Genomic DNA, 25,078 nt, shown 5'->3' with positions numbered 1-25,078 from the left:
CTTGATGGGTTGTTTCAAATAAGCAAAGACTGTTGATTGTAATTATCTTCAAACCTTATCGAAACCCATCTATAAAGGAATTACGACTTCCGTCGCTGTCGACATTGAATTAAGTTGGGGGAAACTACTGGATAATGTGTAAAAGCGACAAAAAGGTGCAAATTTGAGAACTAGAGGTTAGAAATAATGTGAATTTTTTTTTTCGCTCGTTCGTTTGTTCGTTCGTTTGTTTGTTTGTCAGTGGAGGGCTGGCTGAAAGACGATTGCATGAAACTCTTGGGGAGGAGCTAACCACTTTAAAAAGAATAACCTTGACACAAGTTTGCGACGAAAAATGCAAAATGGACGTTGAAGTAAGAAACGTGCATGCAAAGACTTTGTGGAACTCTCTTTAAATGTTTCCTTTCAGTATCCAAAAAGAAAAGCAGAAAAAGGCGAATTTGGGGCAATTACTTTTTGTGCCGTTAGCCCTCTTTACAGAACAACTGTTAGCCTCATTCGCAGTTCCCCGTCACTGATAGACCTGCGGGAGTACCCCTACAACTCCCCCCCCCCCCCCCCGCCCGTAGCCACCGCTGGTTAATGATAGACATTTCGCCGTTGCGATGTTCCAGACAGACATTCACGAACCAGAAATGGCACAAAGGATGTGTGTATCTAAGAACTTGCATCACGACTTTATTCTTTTTTAACCTTCTTTTCCTTTTCGTTTTTTTCTTTTTATTGATGAACGAAACAGACAGCGTTTTCACACGTAAACTGAAACGTATGATCCAAGCCTAAATTTAAAAGGTGTCATTACTTTCGAGCTAAAATGGCACTGACGCATGGTCTATTTTTTACTTTCTATAAATACAAAATGTTATAAAGAGAGACGCGATTATTGGATTAAAGTTCTAGTTCTAATTTAAATCAGAGTTAGCGCACGCACTATAAGTTCCTCAAAGATATAATTAAGAACACTGAAGTTTTACCAAAATATACTTTTAAAACAAAAATTCAACAAACCAATTCGAATATCAGGCTTACTATCAAAGAGAAGCTTAATTTTATATCTACTGAAGCTGTCTCCCGGTGAATCTAATACGATAATATTAGCCTCAAAAATAATTTCGTGATCATCTAAGTTTTACACGTCTAGCGAGGCCTAAGTTGATCATAACAAATTTTCTGAACGAATATCTCATGTCATCAAATTAGTCTCTATTTCAATTAACAACGTTTTCTGCCGACTCTTTTGTTGTTTAGTTCAATCTTATTTATTGCTTTAAATATCATGTGCTAAAGGACGTCCCTTGTGAGTATATGAGCCGCACGCGTTAGTTTCGAGTCTTTCCGAGTTTTGGTACGGCCCGCTTGCCCTTGCTGGACTGTCACAACTAACGGGAGATACAGTAAAAGCCCACAACTAAGAACCTAAAAATTAAGAACCTGTTAGCCTAAAATTGGTCATTTATACCCTATAAACAAGAACCTATTTAGCCTAAGAAATTTAGAACAGGTTCTTATTTTCTAAAATCATACTAGTACATTGCAGCTGCATTGCAAGAATCATATTTGAAGCAAAAAAAGCAGATTGCCAAAGCTCGGCAAAGCATATAAATACATGTAAATGTATAAATTGATATATTCTTAAATGATTTTTTTGGGGGGGGGTGGGGGGTGGGGTGGGGCTGAAGAAAATAAAAGTATAGGCTAATGACCAACTTGTTTGCAGCTGTGTTTTAATTGTTTTTGTCCAGGATTAAGAACCCATTTTAAGAACCTAAATAGGCTAAAATTCTATTAACTACCATTTATAGAAGAACCTGTTTAGGCTAACTCCTAAAAATGTAGGTTCTTAGTTGCGGGTTTTTACTGTACTTTAATTGGTTTTAAGCTTTGGGTATTGATTTTTATTAGAGGGAACTGAAATTAGAATAAAGCTTTGCTCAATGGCGGAATGAAACAAGTAAATGAGGAGAGGGGGGCACTCATCCAGACCTTAAGACCGGGACCCGGCCTCGAAAATGGTACTTCTCTGCGGGCTTTTACTTGGCCTGAAAATTAGGACCCCTCCCTTAGACATGCAAGATCCGCCAATCCAGCTCTGTAACCTGTGATTGGAAATTAGAGTGGTTTTTTATCGTCCATCTTGCGAACAACGGTTTAGTAATTAACCATGCATTTGCTGATATGTTTTGTAGTATTGAAAAATAGAAGCCTTTCTAAATTTCTTAAGGTTTACGTCTGGTATTAAACTTGAAATGACTTGACTAAACTGGCGACCCAGTAATTAAGTCGTCGCGCGTGAAATAAAAAAAAATGATCTGACGACATTTTGCTTTAAGAAAAGTCGAAGAACTAGAAAATGTGTTAAGGTTAAAATTGTTTTTAATTCGGGAATCCGAGAAATTTTTGCTTCCTAGAATCCGGAATTCAGCTCATGAAACTTGGAATCCGGCTAATTATTGCATGGCGGATTCCATGAAAGACCCACTGACCGTCATTACCTGGCCGGGTGAATTCATTGCGCGGAATCCAGAATCCACGACTGTACTAATAATAATAATAATAATAATAATAATAATAATAATAATAATAATAATAATAATAATAATAATAATATTTATAGAGGGAGCCCAACTCGCCAAGGCGGTTTTCAGTGGGGCCCTCATGCATTAGTCTAACTAATTAATTAATTAATACGAAAACGTAAAATATGTTTACAAGTAAAACAAATTTAAAAATTTAAAATCTTACAATCGATTATACAAAATATCAAGGTTTAAAATTAGCTGAGATCTTGTAAAAAAGTTTTTAACTTGGATTTAAAAATAGATAAAATATTACACTCTTTTAAATCATTTGGAAGGCTGTTCCAGTCTTTCGCGGCGTGAAAAATAAAAGTTTGTTTACCCCAGTTTGTTCTGGGTAGGGGTAAGCGAAAATATCATTAGAGCGTCTTGTATTATATGAATGAATAGTTTGAGTTTTAGTAAAATTAAAGTTGAAATCGGTTTCTCCAATAAGATACTTGTTGATTGCAACGCAGCGATGAAAAAACCTTCTTGTGGACAGTGACTTCAGATCTAGACTCTTTATATCAGTGCTTCAGTTGACGAGCTTCGGGGTGGTTGCCCCAGCATAACTTTAGCAGCTTTATTCTGTAGAATCTGTAATTCTGACATTATGGTGTCATTGTTCTTGTCCCCCCATATAACGTCTCTGTAATCAAAAAGAGGGAGGATTAGGGCATTGTACAAGGCAACTCTAGCTTGTAGCGGCAATAGATTCCTGATTCTCCTAATTAGGCCTATTCTCTGATTAATCTTCATGCTGATAGCATCGACATGATCCGCCCAGGACATAGACTATTGAAGCGTTACGCCTAGGTATTTGAATGATTGTGTTCTTTCAATAGTAGTGTCCTCTACTTTAACCGAAATGCCTTGAATACGATTCAGTTTCTGAGGACTTCCAAAGACAACAAAATTAAATTTGGATATATTTAGTGTCAGGAGATTTCTAGAGAACCACTCAGACACTGTCCCCAAGTCAGCATTGATGTGATGTTCAAGATCACTGACGCTTTTGGATGAGTAATAGAGTACAGTATCGTCTGCATAAAGAATAATATCGCTTGCCAGATGACAGTCCGGAAGATCATTCACGTAAATTAAAAACAATAAAGGACCCTATATACTGCCTTGAGGTACTCCAATAGGCATTTCGGTAGATGCAGAGTGAGCATCTCCAACTGATGTAATTTGTGATCTGTTTGTGAGGTACTATCTAAGCCACTGGGTGGTAGAGGTGGTAAGACCGATGTTCGTCAATTTTTGCAGCAGCAGGGGATGATCCACTGTATCGAAGGCCTTAGACAGGTCTAGAAAAACAGCACCTGTAAAGGAACCAGCGTCCATATTCTGGAGGATATTGTCTGTGAAATGAGCTAAGGCTGTTCCAGTTGATAACTTCGGTCTGAATCCAAATTGCTTAGATGTAAGGATATCATTGTTCTTAAGATAAGCGTACAGTTGGGTGTGCACGGCTTTTTCTAGAATTTTACTGATCGTTGGCAGCACAGTAATGGGTCTGTAATTGTTAGCATCACAGCGATCACCTTTCTTGAATAACGCTGCCACTTTTCCAAATTTCCAAAGAGAAGGAAAGGTGCGAGTTTCCAGGGAAAGATTAAATAATCTAGTAAGTCTAGTAAGACTGGCACTGATTACTGAGGCTGAATCTTTCAGTAGACGAGCACTGATATACCTTGGATTACCTTGCATGGGCCGGCTCGTTTGCAAAGGTTAACGTAAAACGTAAGTCACATTTGTAGGAAAACTAATGTTTACACCCAGCCGCCATATTTGTGTCCTTGGAAAAAACAAATATGGCGTGAACCCCGTGAGTTACTGTTACACATATGGGAGAAATAATTCACCAGCGGAAAACCGTAGACTTTTCGTAACATTCAGTTGCTTCATCGACATCCCGTAATATCTTACATTGTTGGCCTCAAAGATTCAATGGTTGTTATTCTAGTTTGCGATGGCCTAGCCTGTTCCAGTCTTCGAATAGTCGGGTCCGCGAAATAGGACAATTGCATGATGACGTCATGTTGCAGACATATCTAAAACGTGTGCGTTGACATCTTAATATCGCTCCACACGTATAAAGTACTGAGCAACTAACTGCATGCCTGAATGATCTAGAAGAGCCTTGATGGGTTGTTTCAAACCAGCAAAGACTGTTGATTGTAATTATCGTCAAATCTCTTCAAAACCCGTCTATAAAGGGATTACGACTTCCGTCGCTGTCGACATTGAAGTTGGCGGGAAGTACTGCCGCATAAAGTGTAAAAGCGACAAAAAGGTGCAAATTTGAGAACTAGAGGTTAGAAATAATGCGAATGATCTTTTTTCGCTCGTTCGTTCGTTCGTCTGTTTGTTTGTTTGTTTGTTTTGGAGGAGTGGTTGAAAGATGATCGTATGAAACTTTTGGGGAGGAGCTGACCACTTTAAAACTGAATGACCTTGACACTCTTTGCGACTGATACTGGACGTTGAATTTAAAAACGTGCATGCAAAGACTTTGGGGAACTCTCTTTAAATGTTTCTTTTATTCAAAACGAAAAGCAGAAAAAGGCGGATTTGGGGCAATTACGTTTTGTGCCTTTTGCCCTCTTTTGGGGTCTAGTTTTACACTAACAACACTTTGATTTGATTTTTTGCGACTTGTTGCAGCGACAAAATTCTGTTGCGGAGACACAGATTTTCTCAAAAATTCTCTAGTACACACAAAGCGATTTGTTGCTGCAACGTGGTATATTCGATCAACTTAGGCTCGGTAGAAGTGTAAAAGTTCGATGATCACGAAATCATTTTTGAGGCTGATAACCGTATTAGATTCACCGGGAGACAGATTCAGTAGATCTAAAATTAAACTTCTCTTTGATCGTAAGCCTGGTCAGTCGAATTGGCTTGTTGAATTTTTGTTGATCTAAAAGTATATTTTGGTAAAACGTCTGTTTTTTTAAGTATATCTTTGAAGCACTATAGTGCGCTAACTTTGATTGAGTTAGAACTAGAACTTTAATCTAATAATCACATCTTTTAACATTACCATTACCATTTTCGAGGCCGGGTCCCGGTCTTAAGGTCTGGATGAGTGCCCCCTTCTCTTCATTTACTTGTCTTATTCCGCCATTGAGCAAAGCTTTATTCTAATTTCAGTTCCCTCTAACAAAAATCAATACCCAAAACTCAAAACCAATTAAAGTGTCCCCCGTTATTTGTGACAGTCCGGCAAGGGCAAGCGGGGCATACCAAACTGGTGAACGACTCGAAACTAACGTGCGCGGCTCATATACTCACAAGAGACGTTCTTTAGCACCTGATATTTAAAGCAATAAATAAGATTGAACTAAACAGCAAAAGAGTCGACAGAAAACGTTGTTAATTGAAATAGAGGCTAATTTGATGACATGATATATTCGATCAGAAAGTTTGTTATGATCAACTTAGGCCTCGCTAGACGTGTAAGACTTAGATGATCACGAAATCATTTTTGAAGCTCATAATTGTATTAGATTCACCAGGAGACAGCTTCAGTAGATGTAAAATTAAGCTTCTCTTTGCTAGTAAGCCTGGTATTCGAATAGGTTTGTTGAATTTTTGGTTTAAAAGTGTATTTTGGTAAAACTTCTACAATTCCGTGTTCTTAAGTATATCCTTGAGGCACTTATAGTGCGCTACCTTTGATTTAATTAGAACTAGAACTTCAATCCAATAATCGCGTCTCTCTTTATAACATTTTGTATTTATAGAAAGTAAAAAATAGACCATGGGTCAGTGCCATTTTAGCTCGAAAGTATACGTAATGACACCTTTTAAATTTAGGCTTGGATCATACGTTTCATTTTACGTTTGAAAACGTTGTCTGTTTCGTTCGTCATAAAAAAAGGAAGGAAATGAAGATTAAAAGAGAACTAAAAGTCGTGGTGCTAGTTCTTAGATACGGAAATATAGATATGGAAACTGAACGAAGATGGCTCCCCACAAATCTCGTCCCAGGGTTTTTCCTCGACAAATCGGAACCGAATAGCCCTGGTAAGGAAGTCGAGAAGTTTTTTATAGGAGTAGGGCATATATTTTTAGAAACAGTAAGATAATATGGCGTCATATTCTAAAATTTTGAAGGATATTTTCATCGATGGCAAATGAAAACAAGCAATGCCATATTAGCCAACAAAAATTTTGGCTGAGATGGATGATAACAATTTGAGCACATTACTAACCAAACTACAGAAACCCCGTTGTCATAGCTTGTTCTTTCAAAAAATCTCTACCTCTCTTGTCGAGAGTCTTAACGAAGCGAATAATTTCAGCGACTACTACAAAAACACGGTCACTCGTATTCTAACATTTCTGCGTTTATCGAGGACTTACAACCGGCAAAAAGCTGTAAAGTCTAGGATAAATCTCGTACTTTAGAGTCGTTTCAGGAACGTGTTGGCTTTCTTAAACTTATCTCAAAGTTCCAGTAAAACTGGATTTTAGAACTTTTCAAAGGACCTCGATAATCTCCGTTGACGTCAAATAGCAAAATATTTCGTGTGTAACGGGGTGGGCGTGTTTATGGGTACACCATTGTATAAATGGCCCGACTGGTCAGTTTCAGACCACACTTCCTGCCGAAAGTTTTTTACAGACGGGAAAAGTTTATGTACAGATAACAAACCATGGAGAATCTTCTACTGTTGATCAATTTGAGGGAAATGAGGGTTAAAAGAGAATAAAGTCGTGGTGCTAGTTCTTAGATACGGCATCCTTTGTGCGATTTCTGGTTCGTGTATGTCTAGAACATCGCAACGGCGACGGCAAAATGTCCATTACTGAAGGACATAGTAGGGGTACTCCCGCCGGATTATTAGTGACGGGGAGCTGCGATTATTACTATTTTCATTGAGATACCCAGCGGGAGCCTCTGCAGAGGAGAGAGTTTAGCTCGCACGTAACAAAAAACTTTAAGTTAATCCGATCTCAAAATCTCGGAAGCGTTTGTGATACTATGCATGCTGTCTAAACTCTTCTGTGTGATGAGCAGGAAGTTTCACTGTTGTCTCATTGGGACTAATGCTCAAAATCTCTGGTGTGATCTGCAAATGTCAATGAAAACTGAAAACGGTTCAGGCTACCTGAGATATTTCAGGAATGACCGGCATGGTCTATTCGCGTGGTCGTTGAATGTGAGTTGATATCTATCTAAAAGCAATAAACGGTTGAGTATGCATGGTAGTGTTGTGGGGAATAAGAGTTATGGTAATAAAATTTTATTGTTCCCCACTTCCTCTTCCTCTTCCTCCTCCTCCTCCTCCTAATTATCATCTTCATCGTCGTCGTCATCATCATCATCATCATCATCATATCATCATCATCATCATCATCATCATTATTATTATTAATATTATTATGAAAAGACGCTTATAACTCTTACAAAAGAAATTTTGGATCTCCGTGGCATTTTATTTATTTCAGCTGGAATTCCATGGCCAAAATAATGTACATCGCATAAAACAAATACAAATGCCGCTACAAAGAATGTTAATTTAGGATTGATTTTGCTTGCCATGAAGCGTGCAGTATTCGATATGCAGTCATTAGATTTAAACCCCGGTATGTGCGACCAATAAAACAAGTAACGAAATCCGATTAACATTTACGCAATTCAGCACGCTTTTGCAAACATAGTACGTGCCGGCTTGTTTTCATAACGAAAAATAACGCACGCAATCACGCGACGAAATTCAAAATGTGACTAGTCTAAAAATCAACAACTGGGACGTTTTTGTTCATTAGAAATCACTGAAGATGAGAATGTCCACGCTAGCTGGTGTTTCAAAAATATTATTGAAGACCATAGCTTAGATTCAGCTTTCACAACATTGAGAAAAGCCAATTAAAGAGGGAATTTAAACCAATTCATGCAGAGCACTTAAAGTAGCCATGTCGAGATTCCATCACGTTTTTTTCAAATAATACCTAAGTGACGAAGAAACAAGAATAGGGGATGAATAGAAATAAAAAAAAACATATGGAAACTGAACGGAGATGGCTCCCCACAAATCTCGTCCCAGGGTTTTTCCTCGGCAAATCGGAACCGAATAGCCCTGGTAAGGAAGTCGAGAAGTTTTTTAAAGGAGTAGGGCATATATTTTTAGAAACAGTAAAATAATACGGCGTCATATTCTAAAATTTAAAGGATATTTTCATCGATGGTAAATGAAAACAAACAATGCCATGTTAGCCAACAAAAATTTTGGCTGAGATGGATGATAACAATTTGAGCACATTACTAACCAATTCAAACTACGGAAACCACGTAGTTATAGCTGGCTCTTTGAAACAATCTCTACCTCTCTTGTCGAGAGTCTTAACAAAGCGAATAATTTCAGCGACTATATTCTACAAAAACACAATCACTCGTATTCTAACATTTCTGCGTTTATCGAGGACTAACAACCGGCAAATAGCTGTAAAGTCCAGGATAAATCTCGTTCTTTAGAGTTGTTTCAGGAACGTGTTGGCGTTCTTAAACGTATCTCAAAGAATCAGTAAAACTGGATTTTAGTATTTTATTAAGGGCCTCGATAATCTCCGTTGACGTCAAATTGCAAAATATATCGTGTGTAACGGTTTGCGCGTGTTTATGGGTACGCCTTTTATAAATGGCCTGACTGGTCAGTTTAAGACCACACTTCCCGTGGAAAGTTGTTTACGGAGAGGCAAAGTTTATGTAGAGATAACAAACCATGGAGAATCTTCTACTGTTGATCAATTTGAAGATAATTATACCACTCATTCCTTTCCGTGTTTTTTTTTTTTTTTTCTGTTTTTGTCTTTCAGTGGTACGAATTCTTGTACTAAGAATTTTGTTTGTCTGATTCAAACCGAAATTAAGTCAATGGCGTATATTTTAGCTGCACCGACCGCTATCATAATTAGTCCTTGATTATGTTCGTGCCTTGTATCTCACATGGGTCATAAACTCTTCAAAACCCTATTGAAAAATTTTATCTTCATGACGCCTTTTATAAATGGCCTGACTGGTCAGTTTAAGACCACACTTCCCGTGGAAACTTGTTTACAGACAGGCAAAGTTTATGTAGAGATAACAATCCATGGAGAATCTTCTACTGTTGATCAATTTGAAGATAATTATACCACTCATTCCTTTCCGTGTTTTTTTTTTCTGTTTTTGTTTTTCAGTGGTACGAATTCTTGTCCTAAAAATTCTGTTTGTCTGATTCAAACCGAAATTAAGTCAATGGCGTATATTTTAGCTGCACCGACCGCTATCATAATTAGTCCTAGATTATATTCGTGCCTTGTATCTCACATGGGTCATAAACTCTTCAAAACCCTATTGGAAAATTTTATCTTCACAGCGTTCTTTCTGAGTGTGAGGGGGTAAGCGATTCGTGTGATCCGCGAAGAGAAAGGGAGGTGTCATGTTCGTATCTTGTGCGTGCCTAAACGAAATTGTTGGAAAGGAAATGAAAACTATGTGCCCGGGAGATCATTAAAAAATTCGTCGTCCCTCACGCACAGATATGTGAAAGAACGCTCCGCTCCGACCACACTGATGTGTAAGTTAATGACAAGCAATGACGCATCTGAAGGTCACGTCTTGCAAGGGTCATAGACGAGAATAAAACTCTTGAAACATCGATTGTATAAACTTCTTAACATGCGATCACCAAAGACGGAGGAAGCTCGAATGGGTTCCGATTTACCTTTCAAACAGAATATGTTGAAAAGATGGAAGCTCTTCTTGAAAGGCAAAGACAAGTTTGCGAGTTCGCTAAAACAAAGAAGAAGACAAAGCGTGGATGGCGAAGAAGAATGTATCAGAGATGACACTGTTATGTTTCACGCTCTCATCTCCAGAAGAACTGGACGAAGAAGCAGTTTTGATAGCTCGGAAATCAGTTCAACACCAAGTAATCTCAACTCCTGTCTCCGCTTTCAAGAAAGACTTGTTCGAAGGCAACTTTCTTTGACATCGGGGGCAGTTGAGAAGGAGTTGTTTTATACAAGGCGGATTGATTTTACCAGCCGTGAGTTGACACTTGGGACACACTTTGATCTCTTCATAGAGGAGAACATACAAGAAAATTCCGATCGCTTTCCATGTAAGCTGGTCACGAACAACGCAATGATCACTGATTCGGACACTAGAATCGTTGATGGACTTCTAACGACAACTTTGTGTTCGACAGAATTGTAAAAACTAGTGAGTTGCCACACAGAGACAAAATATTTACAATGAACGTCTGTAACTATTTATCATAGGTCTTATTAGTTATTACATGACCTCAATTGGTACTATCAAAGATAGGTCTCTGTGCGTCAAACTGATCTCAGAATCATTCAGTTAAGCCATTTAGACTCGCCTTTCCGAAAGATAATCGGCCAGATAATCGTCGTGATTGACTGCGCGGCACTTCCTCGAACCGTACTGTAAGAACACTGACAATTTCAGGATCTCAGACTGGTTCCGTCTATCACGCCTTAGCTTTACTGGCCTCACTTCAGACTACTTTCACGTACTTGGTTCAGAGCCTTATTTGTCTATGTAGTGTACCCTATTATACTATAAATACTAAGATCAGGATATACAGGATGCATGCTTTTGATCAAATTGAGACCCTTGAATAGATTCGAGAACGAGGAAGTCTATGACTAGAAGTTATTTTTTCGCGAAAAGTCTAAGAAAATAGACACTCTGGAATACTGTTTTTTAATATATTTTTTTCCCAAGAAAAGTTTAGCAAGTTTATTGTTATTGAAGGAAGTTGAGCTCTCTCCTGACCACGAAATAACAAAATGTCTTAACATTTGACAACCTTGTTCCTCTTCTACGGACATTCTCGCTGAACCCTTAACACAATGAATGACGACGGCTGTCATGTTTTCCCGCCGAAATGACACTGTGGTTCACCCGCACGTACTACTTTAATAGTGCAATAAAAATCCCGTCTTCGTAGTCGTTCTTGTCTTAGAGTCTAAAGATCTCTTAAAAAAGTTGTTAAATAAAAGTATCTATAAGTGGCGGTGGTAACCACCTGCCTAGCTAGAGTATTCATACAAGAAACAAATTGTAATACATGTATAACATTACTAGTGTTATTAAAATGCCTTCAAAGTTGTACTCAAGGCGTTTGCTTTCTAATTTAATCGGAACTGCACGAGAGTTGACCACAGCACACCAGACGAAGGAATGCGCGCGACAAGATCGATCAGTTGATGTGCGCGCGCCAGTTGATGAAATCAAAGCCCGCGGGTCAACGTGACTGGACGAGAGTTGAGGAGGACACGTGTGTGAGTTAATGAGAGCGCGCGGTTGAAAAGACTCTGCGGTCGTCCACTGCAGAGCTTTAAATGATCGCACGAGAGTTGACGAGCAGGGCACACAAGACATGATGAGAACGCGCGAGAGTTCATGATACTTAAGAGTGTAGGCGAGACGACGTATCATAGTGACACGCATAATCAAAGATCTAATTCAATTTTCAAGGTTAAAGGAAAAGGCCTCATCCTTTAAATCCAGAACCCTTGAAGTGTACTTAAAAAACAGGACTAGACAGACTAGAACGAGAGCTAGATTTTAACCAATAATACCTTTTTTCCACGTTAAAAGAGGATAGCTAAGTGAAAAATTGGGTAAAGAGGGAAGATATGCAAAATAGGAAAACTTTATGCAGGAATTGAGAGTATGGTAACCACAAGGAAATAGGGTGGTAAAAGTGAAGATGGAAAAGCGGAATAAATATGTATGTTCGGAAGTTCAAATATTCAGTTGTCTCTAACATAGCACGATCATCTCTTCAGACATATGAGAAAGTCTTCACGTCTTCTATGAAGTAAGTAAAATGGCAACTTCATCCTCAAAGTAAACGTCATTTTCTTGCATCATTGCAGTAAATTTATCGCCAGTTATTTACAACAACCTACATGCTAATGTCAAATCTTTATTTCGACTATTTTCGCATATTTCTTAGGGGTAGAGAACGTGTACCTGTTGGCATGGTGATCTCTTATTCCAAGAACTCTTGAACTAAATGGATTAAACCTCATTCTTAATTTCCACTGGAATCCACGATGTCAAAATCAGGCACGTTTTGCTACATTTTATCACTTTTGCAAGCTTGGCCAGGTCGGTTAAAGTTCTCAGTTCATACTTCAGTTCCTGTTAAACAGTTAGCACAGGTACGTAAACCCAGTTGTTGACTTTTAAAAGGGAAAGTTTTTTACAAAACTTGAAGATGAGATGGGAATGGGAAACTTTCTAGTTTTGATCAATTTTAAGATAACTGAATGACCAGTTCAGTTTCCTGTTGTAGCCTAACTAAAAAGTGGTAAAAGCGTCTGGTCTGATGTCGGAATCATAATTCGAAGGTATATTTTGAGCTATGATGCAATTACTCACCAAGATGGCTACAGAGCCCCGGGAGGTAATCCCGGAAAGTTTAACGATGGGGGATAAGCCACATTTTTCTTCTTGCCCTAGTCTCGAACGCTTATGTTTTGCCAGCTAGGGCGTAGAGAACGTGTACATGTTGGTATTGTGTGCTCCTATCCAAAGAATTCTTGAATTAAATGGATTAAACCTCATTCTAAATTTCCACTGGAATCTACGATATCAAAATCAGGCACGTTTTGCTACATTTTATCACTTTTCTTTTCATGCTTGGCACGGCTGGTTATTCTTAGTTCATACTTCATTTCCTGTAAAACAGTTAGGGTAAGCACGTAAACTAATCAACTTAACACCGCCATTGTAGACTTTCAACTGCGAAAGATTATACAAAGATAAAGTGAGATGGGAATGGCCGGGGAACTTTCTAGTTTTGATCAATTTTAAGATGACTGCATGACCAATTCAGTTTCCTGTTGTAGCCTAACTAAAAAGTGGTAAAAACGTCTTGTCTGACGTCGGAATCATAATTCGAAGGTATATTTTGAGCTATGATGCAATTACCCACCAAGATGGCTACAGACTCGCCCCCGGGAGGTAATCCCGGAAAGTTTAACGATAAGGTCCAATAGAGATGAGCCACATTTTTCTTCTTGTCCTAGTCTCGAAGCCTATGTTTTACCAGCCACAACACGGACAATCCAAGAGAGCAAGTCTAGAACCACGTACATACACACTCTTCGTGAGAACACTGGCCAAACCAACTAACCAACTACACTAGAACCCCACTAACTCGAACTCCGAAGGGAAACGAATCGAAAAACAGTTCGAGTTAGCGAGGGTTCGAATTATCGTGGTCGATTGCAAAATTTAATTTGCCATCTTGAAATTGATAGTTACTGATTTTTCACCACTTCAGTATATACACTGTTGTTTAGTGCAAATCTAAACCAGATTAACCAGTTTTAGGGATAAAACGTGATCTGTTCGTTGTACCAATTAAAATCAAATTGCTGTAGCGTTGACTAGTGTTAGGGCCTGTTTACATGGAGTGGGAGACCCCGGTCTAGTGGGGCTGGTTTCTTTTGTTTTCGCGCTCTGGGGGACACAAAACAAAAGAAACCTACCCCACTAGACCGGGGTCCCCCACTCCATGTAAACAGGCCCTTAGTTTTAGTGTTTTTACCTCTATACAACAAGAGGAATCTATGAAATGGCATCCGAGTGGAAATACAAGAACCAAAATTCGAGTTGTCGGGGTAAATTTTAGTGAATTTTTTATCAAGTGAAAGGAAATTTAGTTCGAGTTAGCGGGGAATTCGAATTATCTGAGTTCGCGTTAAATGAATGAAAATGACTGAAAAGTTGGGAGAAATCCAAGAGAACTTGGACTTAGTTCGAGTTAGCTCGGGCAATTCGAGTTATCCGAGTTCGAGTTAAAGGGGTTCTACTGTAGTCTCATAAAGCCGCCGTTCTTTGTCTCGTGACGCATCACTCCTTTGCGGGGAGGGGGGAGGGGTGAAGAAGACTATCCTTGCCCTTGTGTCAGACCAAAATACCTGATTTTCCCTATCGTTAAGAGCAGACAGTTGCAGCATACACACTCTGATACATGCTTTCAATTCCAAGGTACTCCCAAAATGCATTCACAATTCCTGACCAAACTGTTTAATATTTGTTTTTTGTTATTTATTATTTACTTATTTTTATTTTAGCCAACAATGGTTAAAATTTATCTCCAATATCAAATCAAAAAATTAAGCAAACCACACCCTTTGTAGCATGAGTAGCAGTCGTTTCCTGGGGTTGGGTGCTGGCTTTAAGGGGGGCAAAAAAGAGCTAAAAGAGTGATTCTGATTACGAATTGAAGGCTGCCACAACGTCACGTGACACCATCATCAACGATATCAAACAACAATAATTTGAAACCAGCACACTGCTATCGTTGTCCATAAATTGTAACGTTTTTTACGTGTACCTCAAGAGAGTCAACGGTCTAATTTACGGCCCTTGTACAGGCCATCACAGAAGCTTTATTTTAGCTTCGTTCAAAGTCATAGGAATACTTTTCAATCATTGACACGATTTAAAAGATCTAAAGAAACTCTTTCTAACATACTTGAAGACTGGGTGAAAAAGATGATTATTCAGCGTGAGGAAAATGTCCCGTCTATAACAAAACTCTCGGTTAAAAAGGATTGATAAGGTAACGACGAGCAGAGAGCGAGCATATTAATTAACGTTTATTTCTTTTCGACTATTTTTCCGGCTTCAAATTTGTGTCTATCCATGCTACACAGGCTGGGCAACATCCACTTTACTATTGTGGACACTTGGAGCTTCAACCACAGGACGGTGACGAATGACATCTTACATTAGTTAAGAACAACAAGACAACCAAACCAAGTGCCCGAGGAGAGCAGAGATGACTCATAATATACGAAAAGTAATTAATAAACAATTATTGTGAGAGGCTGAGAATGATATGAAAAACTAAACAGATCGAGAATGAAAGGCCGAGGTGTATAACATATTTTGATAATCAGTCAACTATTTCTAGTGGAGTATTAGAAAACTTCTAACGGAATTACTCACATGACTCATGTCTCGTGTGACTGCACGTGGGGCGTGTACTGCTCTTCTGTAATTCAAGAGGCATAATATGATGAAAAAGGATACGATCTTTAGAGTTTGCTTTCACGTCAAAGTAGTTTAAGTTCAGATTTTCCGCCAGTCTCTTGGCCAAAACTCGTAGCTTCTGTACGATGAAGAACAAAAATAACGAATTGTAATTTAAGTAACTACCGGGTGAAGATTTGCCTACATCGGTTTCAAGAGTCTTTGCGACACCGAGACTGAAATCTTTTATGAAGATCTTAGTACATACATTTTTAAAGTAAACATAAACAGAAAAAGACATCTACAACGCGGTATTTTCGTCTAAACAGCACTATAACAGTACCCTTAAGGTTCTTTCGGCATATTAGGATTTTGCGTCTATTTATATAATTTCAAGTATATATAAAGCTTTTCGTTATTAGAATCACTAACGCAAACATGCACTACCTAGTCGCAAATTTTAGTCAATGAATAGAAAAATTGTAATCGTATTTTATTTTTCATGAATTGTGGTTGCAGTCAATTACTTGATATGAGGACTTTGTAAGCACTTTGAAGCAAGTCTGAGGTATAAAAAAACATACCTTATCGTTTTTGGAATAAGAGGTGATCTTTTGTTCCGTTACGTGAAATCCATTGAAGACGACATAATAATACATCTCGCCCGCTCCTTCAAAAGGAAAGTAGATAAATAATTGAATCAGGCCTCTATCAGTAGACGATGGTTTAATAAACAGGAACGCATTCAAAAAAGTCCTCCTAACTAATTAAACGATATCCTGGTTTAACTGTTTCTATAAAAGGAAACAACTTGCCAGACAACGCATAGCACTTGCATCAGCTCTAAATGAAGGTAGTTTCGAAAACGAAGCACTCGAAAACGAAGACCGAAGCACGAAGCACCCAAATCTCGAAAACGAAGCACCCAAATCTCGAAAACGAAGCACCCAAAACTCGAAAACGAAGCACCCAAGATCGAAAACGAAGCACCCAAATCTCGAAAACGAAGCACCCAAAACTCGAAAACGAAGCACCCTAGATCGAAAACGAAGACCCCAAAATCTCGAAAACGAAGCACCCAAAACTCGAAAACGAAGCACCCAAAACTCGAAACCACTGTAGGCTGTACGTCTTGCATGACGCAATCCGAAACAGGTGGAGGCAGCGGATGCGTCCGCACCTCCAAAGGTCCACAAAATCCATCCCAAGGTTTTATAAAAGCCTGCCAACTGTTTAACTGAACGTTTCTAGATGGGATATAATGTATTAATTTTATTATTGGTCTCGCTATACTTGATACATCTTACCTTAATATGCGTTTTTTCGGTATGCATGTTTATGTAGACCTCAAAACTGTCCGTCAGCAGATTTTGGCGTATTCGTATTTGGGTGCTTCGTGCTTCGGTCTTCGTTTTCGAGTGCTTCGTTTTCGAAACTACCCTAAATGAAGCCTGCTTTGTCAATCCAGAAGTCTCATGCTGGAAAGTCATTTTAATTCAGCTGTGCACTTTCTGGTTCGAGAACGACGGGAGGATTTCCAGCAATATGACACGTATTTTTATTGACAGTCAGGAGTAACAACTTTGGAAGGGCACGATAAAGCAAATCCTGTCGTATTTTTGATTGGCTACAAAAACAGGCAAGATGGTCCTCTCTTGCTCACTCGAGATTTCCCGCAAGGAAAAGAATGCTTTTGACAACATAATAAATCTTTTATTAACCAAATTTGAAGGGTCAAGATGACTGGATATTGGACGACTTTGTTTCCCCTTTGACAGCTTTTTTTTCCTGCGTTTTTAAGGGAAAGTATGGCTTGGCTAAAACCCTGAGTCATCTTGACCTCACGTCAAAACCCGGCACGTACTGGGCACTAAACTGACCAATCGCATCATTCTTTCTTTTGTTAAGATGATTAATAAAGGAAATTATAAACACTTTATTACAACGAAAGTCTTTAAAATCAGGAGCACATTGGGGAACAGCACGACGCGCGGGGCGATAAAACAGTGATAACTTACCATGTTTTTGAGCCTTTAGCCTAATGTAAACATTGTGGAACTTGCCAGTCTCCACAGAATGTTCATTGATTACACACTTGTACTCCATTTGCTCTCCGTCTAGTACGCATGTGCGATGGCCACGGTTTTCCCAAGCCAGAATGGCCGACACAGCACCAACCAAGGTAGGGAACAACATATATTGCTAGGGAGTGAAGATCCAGGTCAGCATTACATATATGTAGTCAGTAGTACGTGAGGTTATTCAGATTAACTTCAGCATGGATAGGCTACTCCTTGTACTGTGGAAGTGGTAGACAACGATTTCTAAGTTTTCCAACAAATGTTATTGTGCAGTGAACCTGCACAATGAAGGGGTAATTTTTGTTCGGTCAGTAACCTTTATTGTCATGGTTAGACTAAACGGGCAAAGTCGAATCCAGACGTAAGGAATCCATTGCCCTAATCAAACTAAGGCATCACAATAAAAAAGATAAAAGAAAGTTTCTAGTCCTACTCTGTTTCACGCTACGATTAGTTCCAAGACCCTCTTAGTTTTCATACGGGTCTTTGAAAACTGAGAAGCGTTGGAGAACTAACTTCCATTGTTCAGACAAATATATACTCACGCTAGCCTGGTCTGCAAGTCCCCACGTGATCAGCGTCGCTATGGAAACCACAGTCATGAATAACCCGATGTAAAGTCGTCGACGACTGAAAGTAAGCTCAAACTCTGCAATCAAAAAGCTTATCATGGTTAGGCTGTAATTAACCCCTTGAAACCCAATATCAAAATTCGAATTCACATTTGCTGTCCCCCACACTTCCTATAGAGGTAGTAGGGAGCGGTTGTTTAGGGTATTAACCATGCATATTCATCTTGTGCAATCATGTCCCTAATTCTCGTCACCCATTTGTTTTGTAAATCATTGACATCACAGGGAGAATTTTGATACTGATCACCTGATCTTTCCTCTCGCTGTAGGCCAAGTTGTTCCAAGGCCGCTTGGCGCTAACCCGTGTCAAATTCTCTTCCGGGTTTAATTTCCTTTTCGTTTGTTCCAGAGCATTTTCTCGGATAATTTTCCCTATTCTTTTTAGAACATTCCATCGCAAATTGTATAGACAAAAAGAACTTAACAGAATTTGCCTTTTTTAAAAGCCTTTTTATCTCAAATTTCCCACTTATAACCTTCGGTTATCTTAAGCCAGCTTTGAACATCCCGGTCCTTAATCTTTTATTTGGTTTGTTCCTTTGTTCTTTCGTTTTGTCTTTTCTATACTATAAGCCCAGAAAGACTAATGACTTTCGTTGCTTCTAGGGGACTCTCGCTCTACAGAGAAAAATTACTTCTGAAGTTGTCGCGCAAAATCGCGAATATAATTACGCGTCAGGTTAACGCTCTGAAATGATATTTGATAAAAATACTCACTGTTTTTTCCAACCTTTTTGAACGGATGGAAAGGATTGGAATTAAGTCTCCTATTAAAAATAACTTCTGGCTTTTCAAGGATTTCAAGAGTTTTGAGGGCTTTCTTGAAACCCATTTTGCCTCGTATGCTCTTTTTTCATGGACGTTAAAGATTTATGATGTCAGAACATTTGTGACGTCAGTGCTCGCGCTATGAAGCGTTTTCGGACAAAATGCGCGAGCACCCAGTCGATCCCAATCTTTCCTTTCTGTCATTCAAAGCGACAAAAGGCTTCCGGAAATAAGGCCTGGTTCCAATAAAAAGTATTTCTGAAGAAACAGCGGTCGACATAGGATCAGTAGTTTATTCACGCGAGAAACTTCGCGGGGTCGCGGGGTCGCGGGTTCGATCCCCAGGGCCCGATTCAGGGTCCTGAAATAACTGAGAAATGAAGGTACTGCCTTGGCCATGTTGGCCCTGCAAATGGCTAGACCTTCGCGTAGCTCGGATGACTAGAAAAAAAAAATGGCGGTCCCGTCTCCGGTAGGAGATGTAAAAAATAGTGTCCCCAGTTGGTACTTTCGTGCTTAATACATTGACACTCAAATAGAGTACATTTATTTATTTATTATATGGAGGAGAGTGTTTTACTGGGAACTAAACCACTCGTAGATTCCATACGCCACTTCATCCGGGACCCGAGTGGTGTATTTTCCGTATGTCACCTTTGTGAGTGTCGTATCGTTCAATGACGTCACGATTCCCGCCTTTTGCTTTTGTTGAATTGGTTTCTCCATATAATAAAAAGAACATTACACATTGGCTCGAAGATATGAATTTTATGTTCTCGTGGCAAGAACAATATCTCACTCGTTCGCTTCGCTCACTCGTGAGATATTGCTCTTGCCACTCGAACATAAAATTCATATCTTCTCGCCACCGTGTAATATCCTCTATTTATTTATTTATTTATTTCAAATAAATAAACTCCTCACCTCACCCCTAGCCCCGCAGGACCCCCCCCCCCCCCGGCATCCTAAGTTTTGACCGCGTGGAGCTTGGGACCAGGGGAAACCAAGATGGCGCCTGATGATGGCGCCTATGTCAACAATGTTCAACTTCAAATCGAGAATGCGCAAAGATTCTGCAAGAACGCAGCTTGGTCTTTCTTATCAGTGGTTTATTAACTTCTGGATCATTTAGCTGTGATAAGAAGAAAGTACTTTATTTTGAGCACAAACCCCAGTCAATGACGTCAAAATGATCTTGCACTGGATGGAAAATCTTCTTCAAAGTACAGGTAGGAGCTTACAAGGAAATTTTAGAGCTATCGAAACTACATAGTAGTAGTTTAGTTAAGAATTTTAAATTAGGTCTTGTCAGAATTGCTTGGGGTAAGAGGCGTCATGTCAGCTAGAGATGGGTGAGTAGTCAAAATGTTTTATGTTGTTAAGTATTGTAGCTTTTTTTTAGTCACGTGCCCAATTCCCTAGCTACTGCTGGCAGAAATGGAAAGTTACAGAGTGGTTTATTTTTCCTTCAATTTTGCACAGTCTTCATCCTGTTACCCCTAACAGGATCTAATAATATTATTTCTCATGATAGCCCTTCATAAATAATAATAAATAATTAGCAGTTAATAATGGTAATTGAACTGAGTGGAGTGCAATTTGGTCTGAAATCATACGCGTGATTTCGAAATCGAACGAGCGCGCAGCGCGAGTTTGATTTGAAATCACAAGTATGATTTCAGACCAAAATTGCACGACACGAAGTTCAATTACCACTTTATTACATCCATTTTGAAATCACTCATTTTTTTTAAATCTGCATTTATTGGAATTTATTGGTCCAAAAGGCTGGTTCGTAAAAAGCGGAACCGGAAACGCGTTTACATGTACTTGCCATGTCAACAAAACAAAATGACAGATGTCACTTTACAAAAAACCCATTGGAGTGCAAAAACTTCATTCGTGCAAATGTTCCAGCAGTTCTAAAATCTTGTCGCTGCAAAAATAGTCTTCTTCAAAGTTTAATCCTCGTCGTCTGACTCAATAATATAAGCCTTTCGCTTCTTCTGCGGTTGTGGCTGAGGCATCGCGTTTTCTTGGGAGAAAAAATTGAAAGTACAGCCGGTGTAATTCTGCGATGAAGCAGCAGTATTACCAGCACACGTCAACGCTGCCATGCGGTACTGAAACTGTGAGGGACAACTTGGCGGAAATCCTGCAAAACCAGCAGCCTGAAAATCAGGATTCAGGAATTCCATGGCCTGGTGCTTTTGACCTTGCTGTTGGGCGCGATTAATAGGAACCAGTGGTGCTCGTTGGTGTAGGACTGGCTGTTGGACTGTGTTTTGAATTGTTGGTGCCTTTGCAGCTGTACTGTTATGATTGGAAACGTCGTTGGGACCGTTTTCATTTGGCACTACTTTAAATCCGCTAATTATGTGAGACAGTTCTTTCCGTTGATTCTCGTCTATTTCGTCGTAGTCGTCCAACGAAGATTCACGTGCATGGCCTGTTATTTCACAAATAACGTTGCGCGGCTGACCAGACTTTTTCAATTTGGACACCAACGTTTTTCTCATGCTGTGGTTGGTCAGTTTTTTGTTCGTCTTAAGACAGGAGGCCATGGATTTCATGATGTTGCCGATGGTATTTTCGCCCATTCTAATTTTGGTGTACCAGATATCATTTGATTTGGGACGATTTATAACGCTCAGGTACAGTGGCCCTTTATCTTTCATTCCGTCGGGTCGCTTGGATAACCAAAGCTTGAAAAGGCGCACTGGATCAGTTTTTCCGCCATCGGTGGAATACATAGCTTGTGGTGTTGTTCTTCGCGATATTGTTAGGCCACCGCTTTGTGTTTTAGTGGGACCTTCACGGAATTCTACAACTTCATTGCCGTCTTCTTGTTGTCTTATAACGAAGTCCTCTACGTAGGCGTCATAGTGCTCCTGGCGACCTCTGAATCCAAGTTGCTCAGTCAAGTTTTTGAAGTTAACATTGGTCAAGACTTTTCCGTTAAAATCACCAAGCTGACCTTTTAGCCAGAGGGAAGACTCTTCCTCCGAAGTGAGAGGCTGAGATTTGTTTGGTCTTTTCCCCTTTCCTTGTTGTCGCAGAGAAATTGCCTTCGCGTGGAGGATTTCTTGTGAGTTGTGAAACTCCCTCGATCGTACGATGCTCAGTGGATAATTCTTCTCCTTTAAATACCTTTCAATGGCACTCTGCATGATTTTAAGGCATTCCGGCTCGTAATCATCTCTGTCCCTTTTTTTTACTTCGGCGTAGAACTTGCTCAGGATGTTGTCAAGCTCTTCCGGCGCCATTGTTTCTATGTTTACATTTTCTAGATGACGAGACTGGCACCAACTTTTGAATGCATTCATCCACTGTTTTGTCGAGCGGGAGGTATTTTTGTTGACGGCAACAGCCTTGAGCTCTTCAATTTCTTCGCTTGAGATTTCAGGGAACCTTGTAGAATCTACATTTTGTACTTTCTGAGTTGGCTCTGGATTTGTCTCTTTGTTGCTGGACTCGGGATGGCACGCATCCGGAGCGGATGTGGAGGAAAAATTATCAAAATATTCGTCAAACTGGACACTGAATGTCGGAAACTCCCCTAAAAGTAGTTCTTCAGCCTCAAGGAGCTCACTATCATCATTAAGAAACTGTAAGTAATTAAATTCGTCCATTTTTGCCCTTGTAAAAAGAAAGTTTTGGCAACAAAAAACTTGCACAAAGTTTGCCACACAATATTGCCTTTATTTGTTTTTTGTTTTCCTGCAATTTGATTGGTTACTGTGAATGATCCTTGAAATCTGATTGGTTGTTTTGTTTAAGTGCTACTTTCTCATTGGTTGAAAAAAAGATGCGATTTAGAGCACAAAATAGTGCGATTCGTGAATAAATCACATCACTCTGAGCCAATCAGATTGCAAGGATCACCTGTGATTTCCAAATGGATGTAATAAATGAATGAGGCTGAGTATCTTATGAAGAATTATGGAGTTCAAGGAGGGTGTAACCCTCCGAGATCTCCATAATTCTTCATATGATATGAAGGCCAAATTCAATAACTGTTTTATTATTCATTCAAAATAATTCCTAGTTTAAAATCATAGCTAAAACATGCTTACCTCCATCGATCCATTGATGTTCAGTTCATCTTCGATAGTGTACGTTTAGCTTTGTCCAGCGCCGCAAATATTCTCAAAATAGCAACCTGCAAAAACGCTGCATTTTTGACGTCATTTCCTCGTTAAAGTCAAATTTCTGCCAAATTTGGTCATCAGTAACTGGTTATGGTTATGGTGCTTTTAGCCAATCAGAATCGGGGAAATATTTTGAGTGAATAATAATTAGCAATTAATAAGTAGGATTTCTGAGTAGGATACAAAGAATTAAGCAGATCGAGGAGGGTGTTATCCACAGAGGCCGAATGCCGAGGTGGATAACACCCTCCGAGATCTGCTTAATTCTTCATATCCTAGGAAAGCTGAATTCATTAATTGCTTTATTGTTCATTCAAAATAATTCCCAGTTCAAAAACCTAGCTAAAACATGCTTGCCTGCATTGATGTTAAGTTTATCTTCAATAGCGTACGTTTAGGTTTGTCTAGCGCGGCAAATATTCTCCAAGTAGCAGATGTCGCCCTCCAAGTTGTCTTATTGCTATATTTGCTATGTTTTTAGCCATTATTTCGCCTAGTTCCAGCTGTAGTTCTTATAGTCTTGAAACAAGTGAAGTGTCCGCCATTGTAGTTTTCACAATGAAAATAACTCAATCTCATTTCCAAGTCTTCTCTGTTAAAGGTGCATTAACCTGTAGAAGGCTGCATTTTTGGCGTCATTTTCTTGTTAAACAGAAAATTCTTTCAAATTTGGTCATCAGTAAGTGGTTATGGTGAATTATGTGTGTACTTTTAGCCAATCAGAATTGGGGAAATATTTTGAATGAATAATAATATTCTATATTATAATATAATATTCGAATATATCGAATATATATTCGAGCGATTCTGTCCTACCTTGTCTCTTATTATTACACTGTCAGGTCAGATGATGTAAAAGTACTCAAATCGCGCTGAAACTTCGTAAAAGCAAAGACAACTATTCCAGGTAACAATATTTACACTTTATTGATAACTTTTATCGCTTTTACTTCATTTATTTCATCTAAGTTTCAAACTCTATTTTTCCCATACAAACTCTCATATTACGCTTGGGCCACCTGTGGGGAGACTAGGGTGACTAGGATGACTAGAGTGGCTATGGTGACTAGGATAACAAAGGTGACAAGGGTGTCTAGGGTGACTAGGATGACTAGGTGGACTTGGGAGACTAGGGTGACTCGGATGACTAGGGTGACTAGGTGGACTTGGGAGACTAGGGTGACTACTAAGGGTGACTTGGGAAACTAGGATGACTAGGATGACTAGGTGGGCTTGGGAGACTAGGGTGACTAGGATGACTAGGGTGACTAAGGTTACTAGGGTGACTTGGGTGACTAGGATGACTAGGATAACAAAGGTGACAAGGGTGACTAGGGTCACTTGGGTGACTAGGGTGACTTGGGTGACTGGAATGACTAGGGTGACTTGGGTGCCTAGGACAACTAGGTTGACCAGGATAACTAGGATCTTTATGGTGACTAGGGTTAGTAGGGTGACAAGGGTGACTCAAATCACTAGGATCACTATGGTGGCTGGGGTAGGGTGACTAGGGTGACTTGGGTGACTGGGGTGACTAGGATGACTAAGGTGACAAGGGTGACTCAAATCACTAGGATCACTATGGTGACTAGGGTTGCTAAGGTGACTAGGGTGACCAGGATGACTGGGGTGACCAGGATGACTAGGGTGATTCAGGTGACTAGGATGACTAGGGAGACTAGGGTGACTGGGATGACAAGGGTGACTAGGGTGTCTTGGGTGACAAGGGTGACTAGGGTGACTAGGCTGATTAGGGTGACAGGATGACTAGGGTGACTTCGGTAACTTGACCGGCCAGACCATTCCCGTCCCAATAAGAATTTCACTCTTAATCAAAACTTTTAACTATTCAGTCAGACATGTC

At 39.5% G+C, this 25,078-nt stretch overlaps 2 protein-coding genes across 2 annotated transcripts; both read right to left on the bottom strand.

Annotated features, from left to right (window-relative positions):
- Positions 1-15,232: 15,232 nt before the first annotated feature.
- On the bottom strand, positions 15,233-19,190 carry LOC140953556 (cation channel sperm-associated auxiliary subunit TMEM249-like). The gene is made up of 6 exons (XM_073402964.1): positions 19,013-19,190; positions 18,209-18,312; positions 17,601-17,784; positions 16,167-16,252; positions 15,643-15,721; positions 15,233-15,332 (listed from the first exon to the last, which is right to left on the bottom strand). The coding sequence occupies exons 1-6, from the start codon at positions 19,125-19,127 to the stop codon at positions 15,256-15,258; spliced, it is 645 nt and encodes a 214-aa protein (XP_073259065.1). The 5' UTR covers positions 19,128-19,190; the 3' UTR covers positions 15,233-15,255.
- Positions 19,191-21,000: 1,810 nt separating this feature from the next.
- Positions 21,001-22,715, bottom strand: LOC140921361 (uncharacterized protein KIAA1958-like). The gene has a single exon (XM_073371362.1). The coding sequence runs from the start codon at positions 22,693-22,695 to the stop codon at positions 21,025-21,027; it is 1,671 nt and encodes a 556-aa protein (XP_073227463.1). The 5' UTR covers positions 22,696-22,715; the 3' UTR covers positions 21,001-21,024.
- Between the last annotated feature and the right edge of the window lie 2,363 nt (positions 22,716-25,078).

The sequence above is a fragment of the Porites lutea genome, chromosome 12, assembly GCF_958299795.1.
Source record: "Porites lutea chromosome 12, jaPorLute2.1, whole genome shotgun sequence".
NCBI lineage: Eukaryota > Metazoa > Cnidaria > Anthozoa > Scleractinia > Poritidae > Porites > Porites lutea.
Note: the sequence above shows the minus strand (reverse complement) of the source record. Positions and strands in the feature narration are given on the sequence as shown.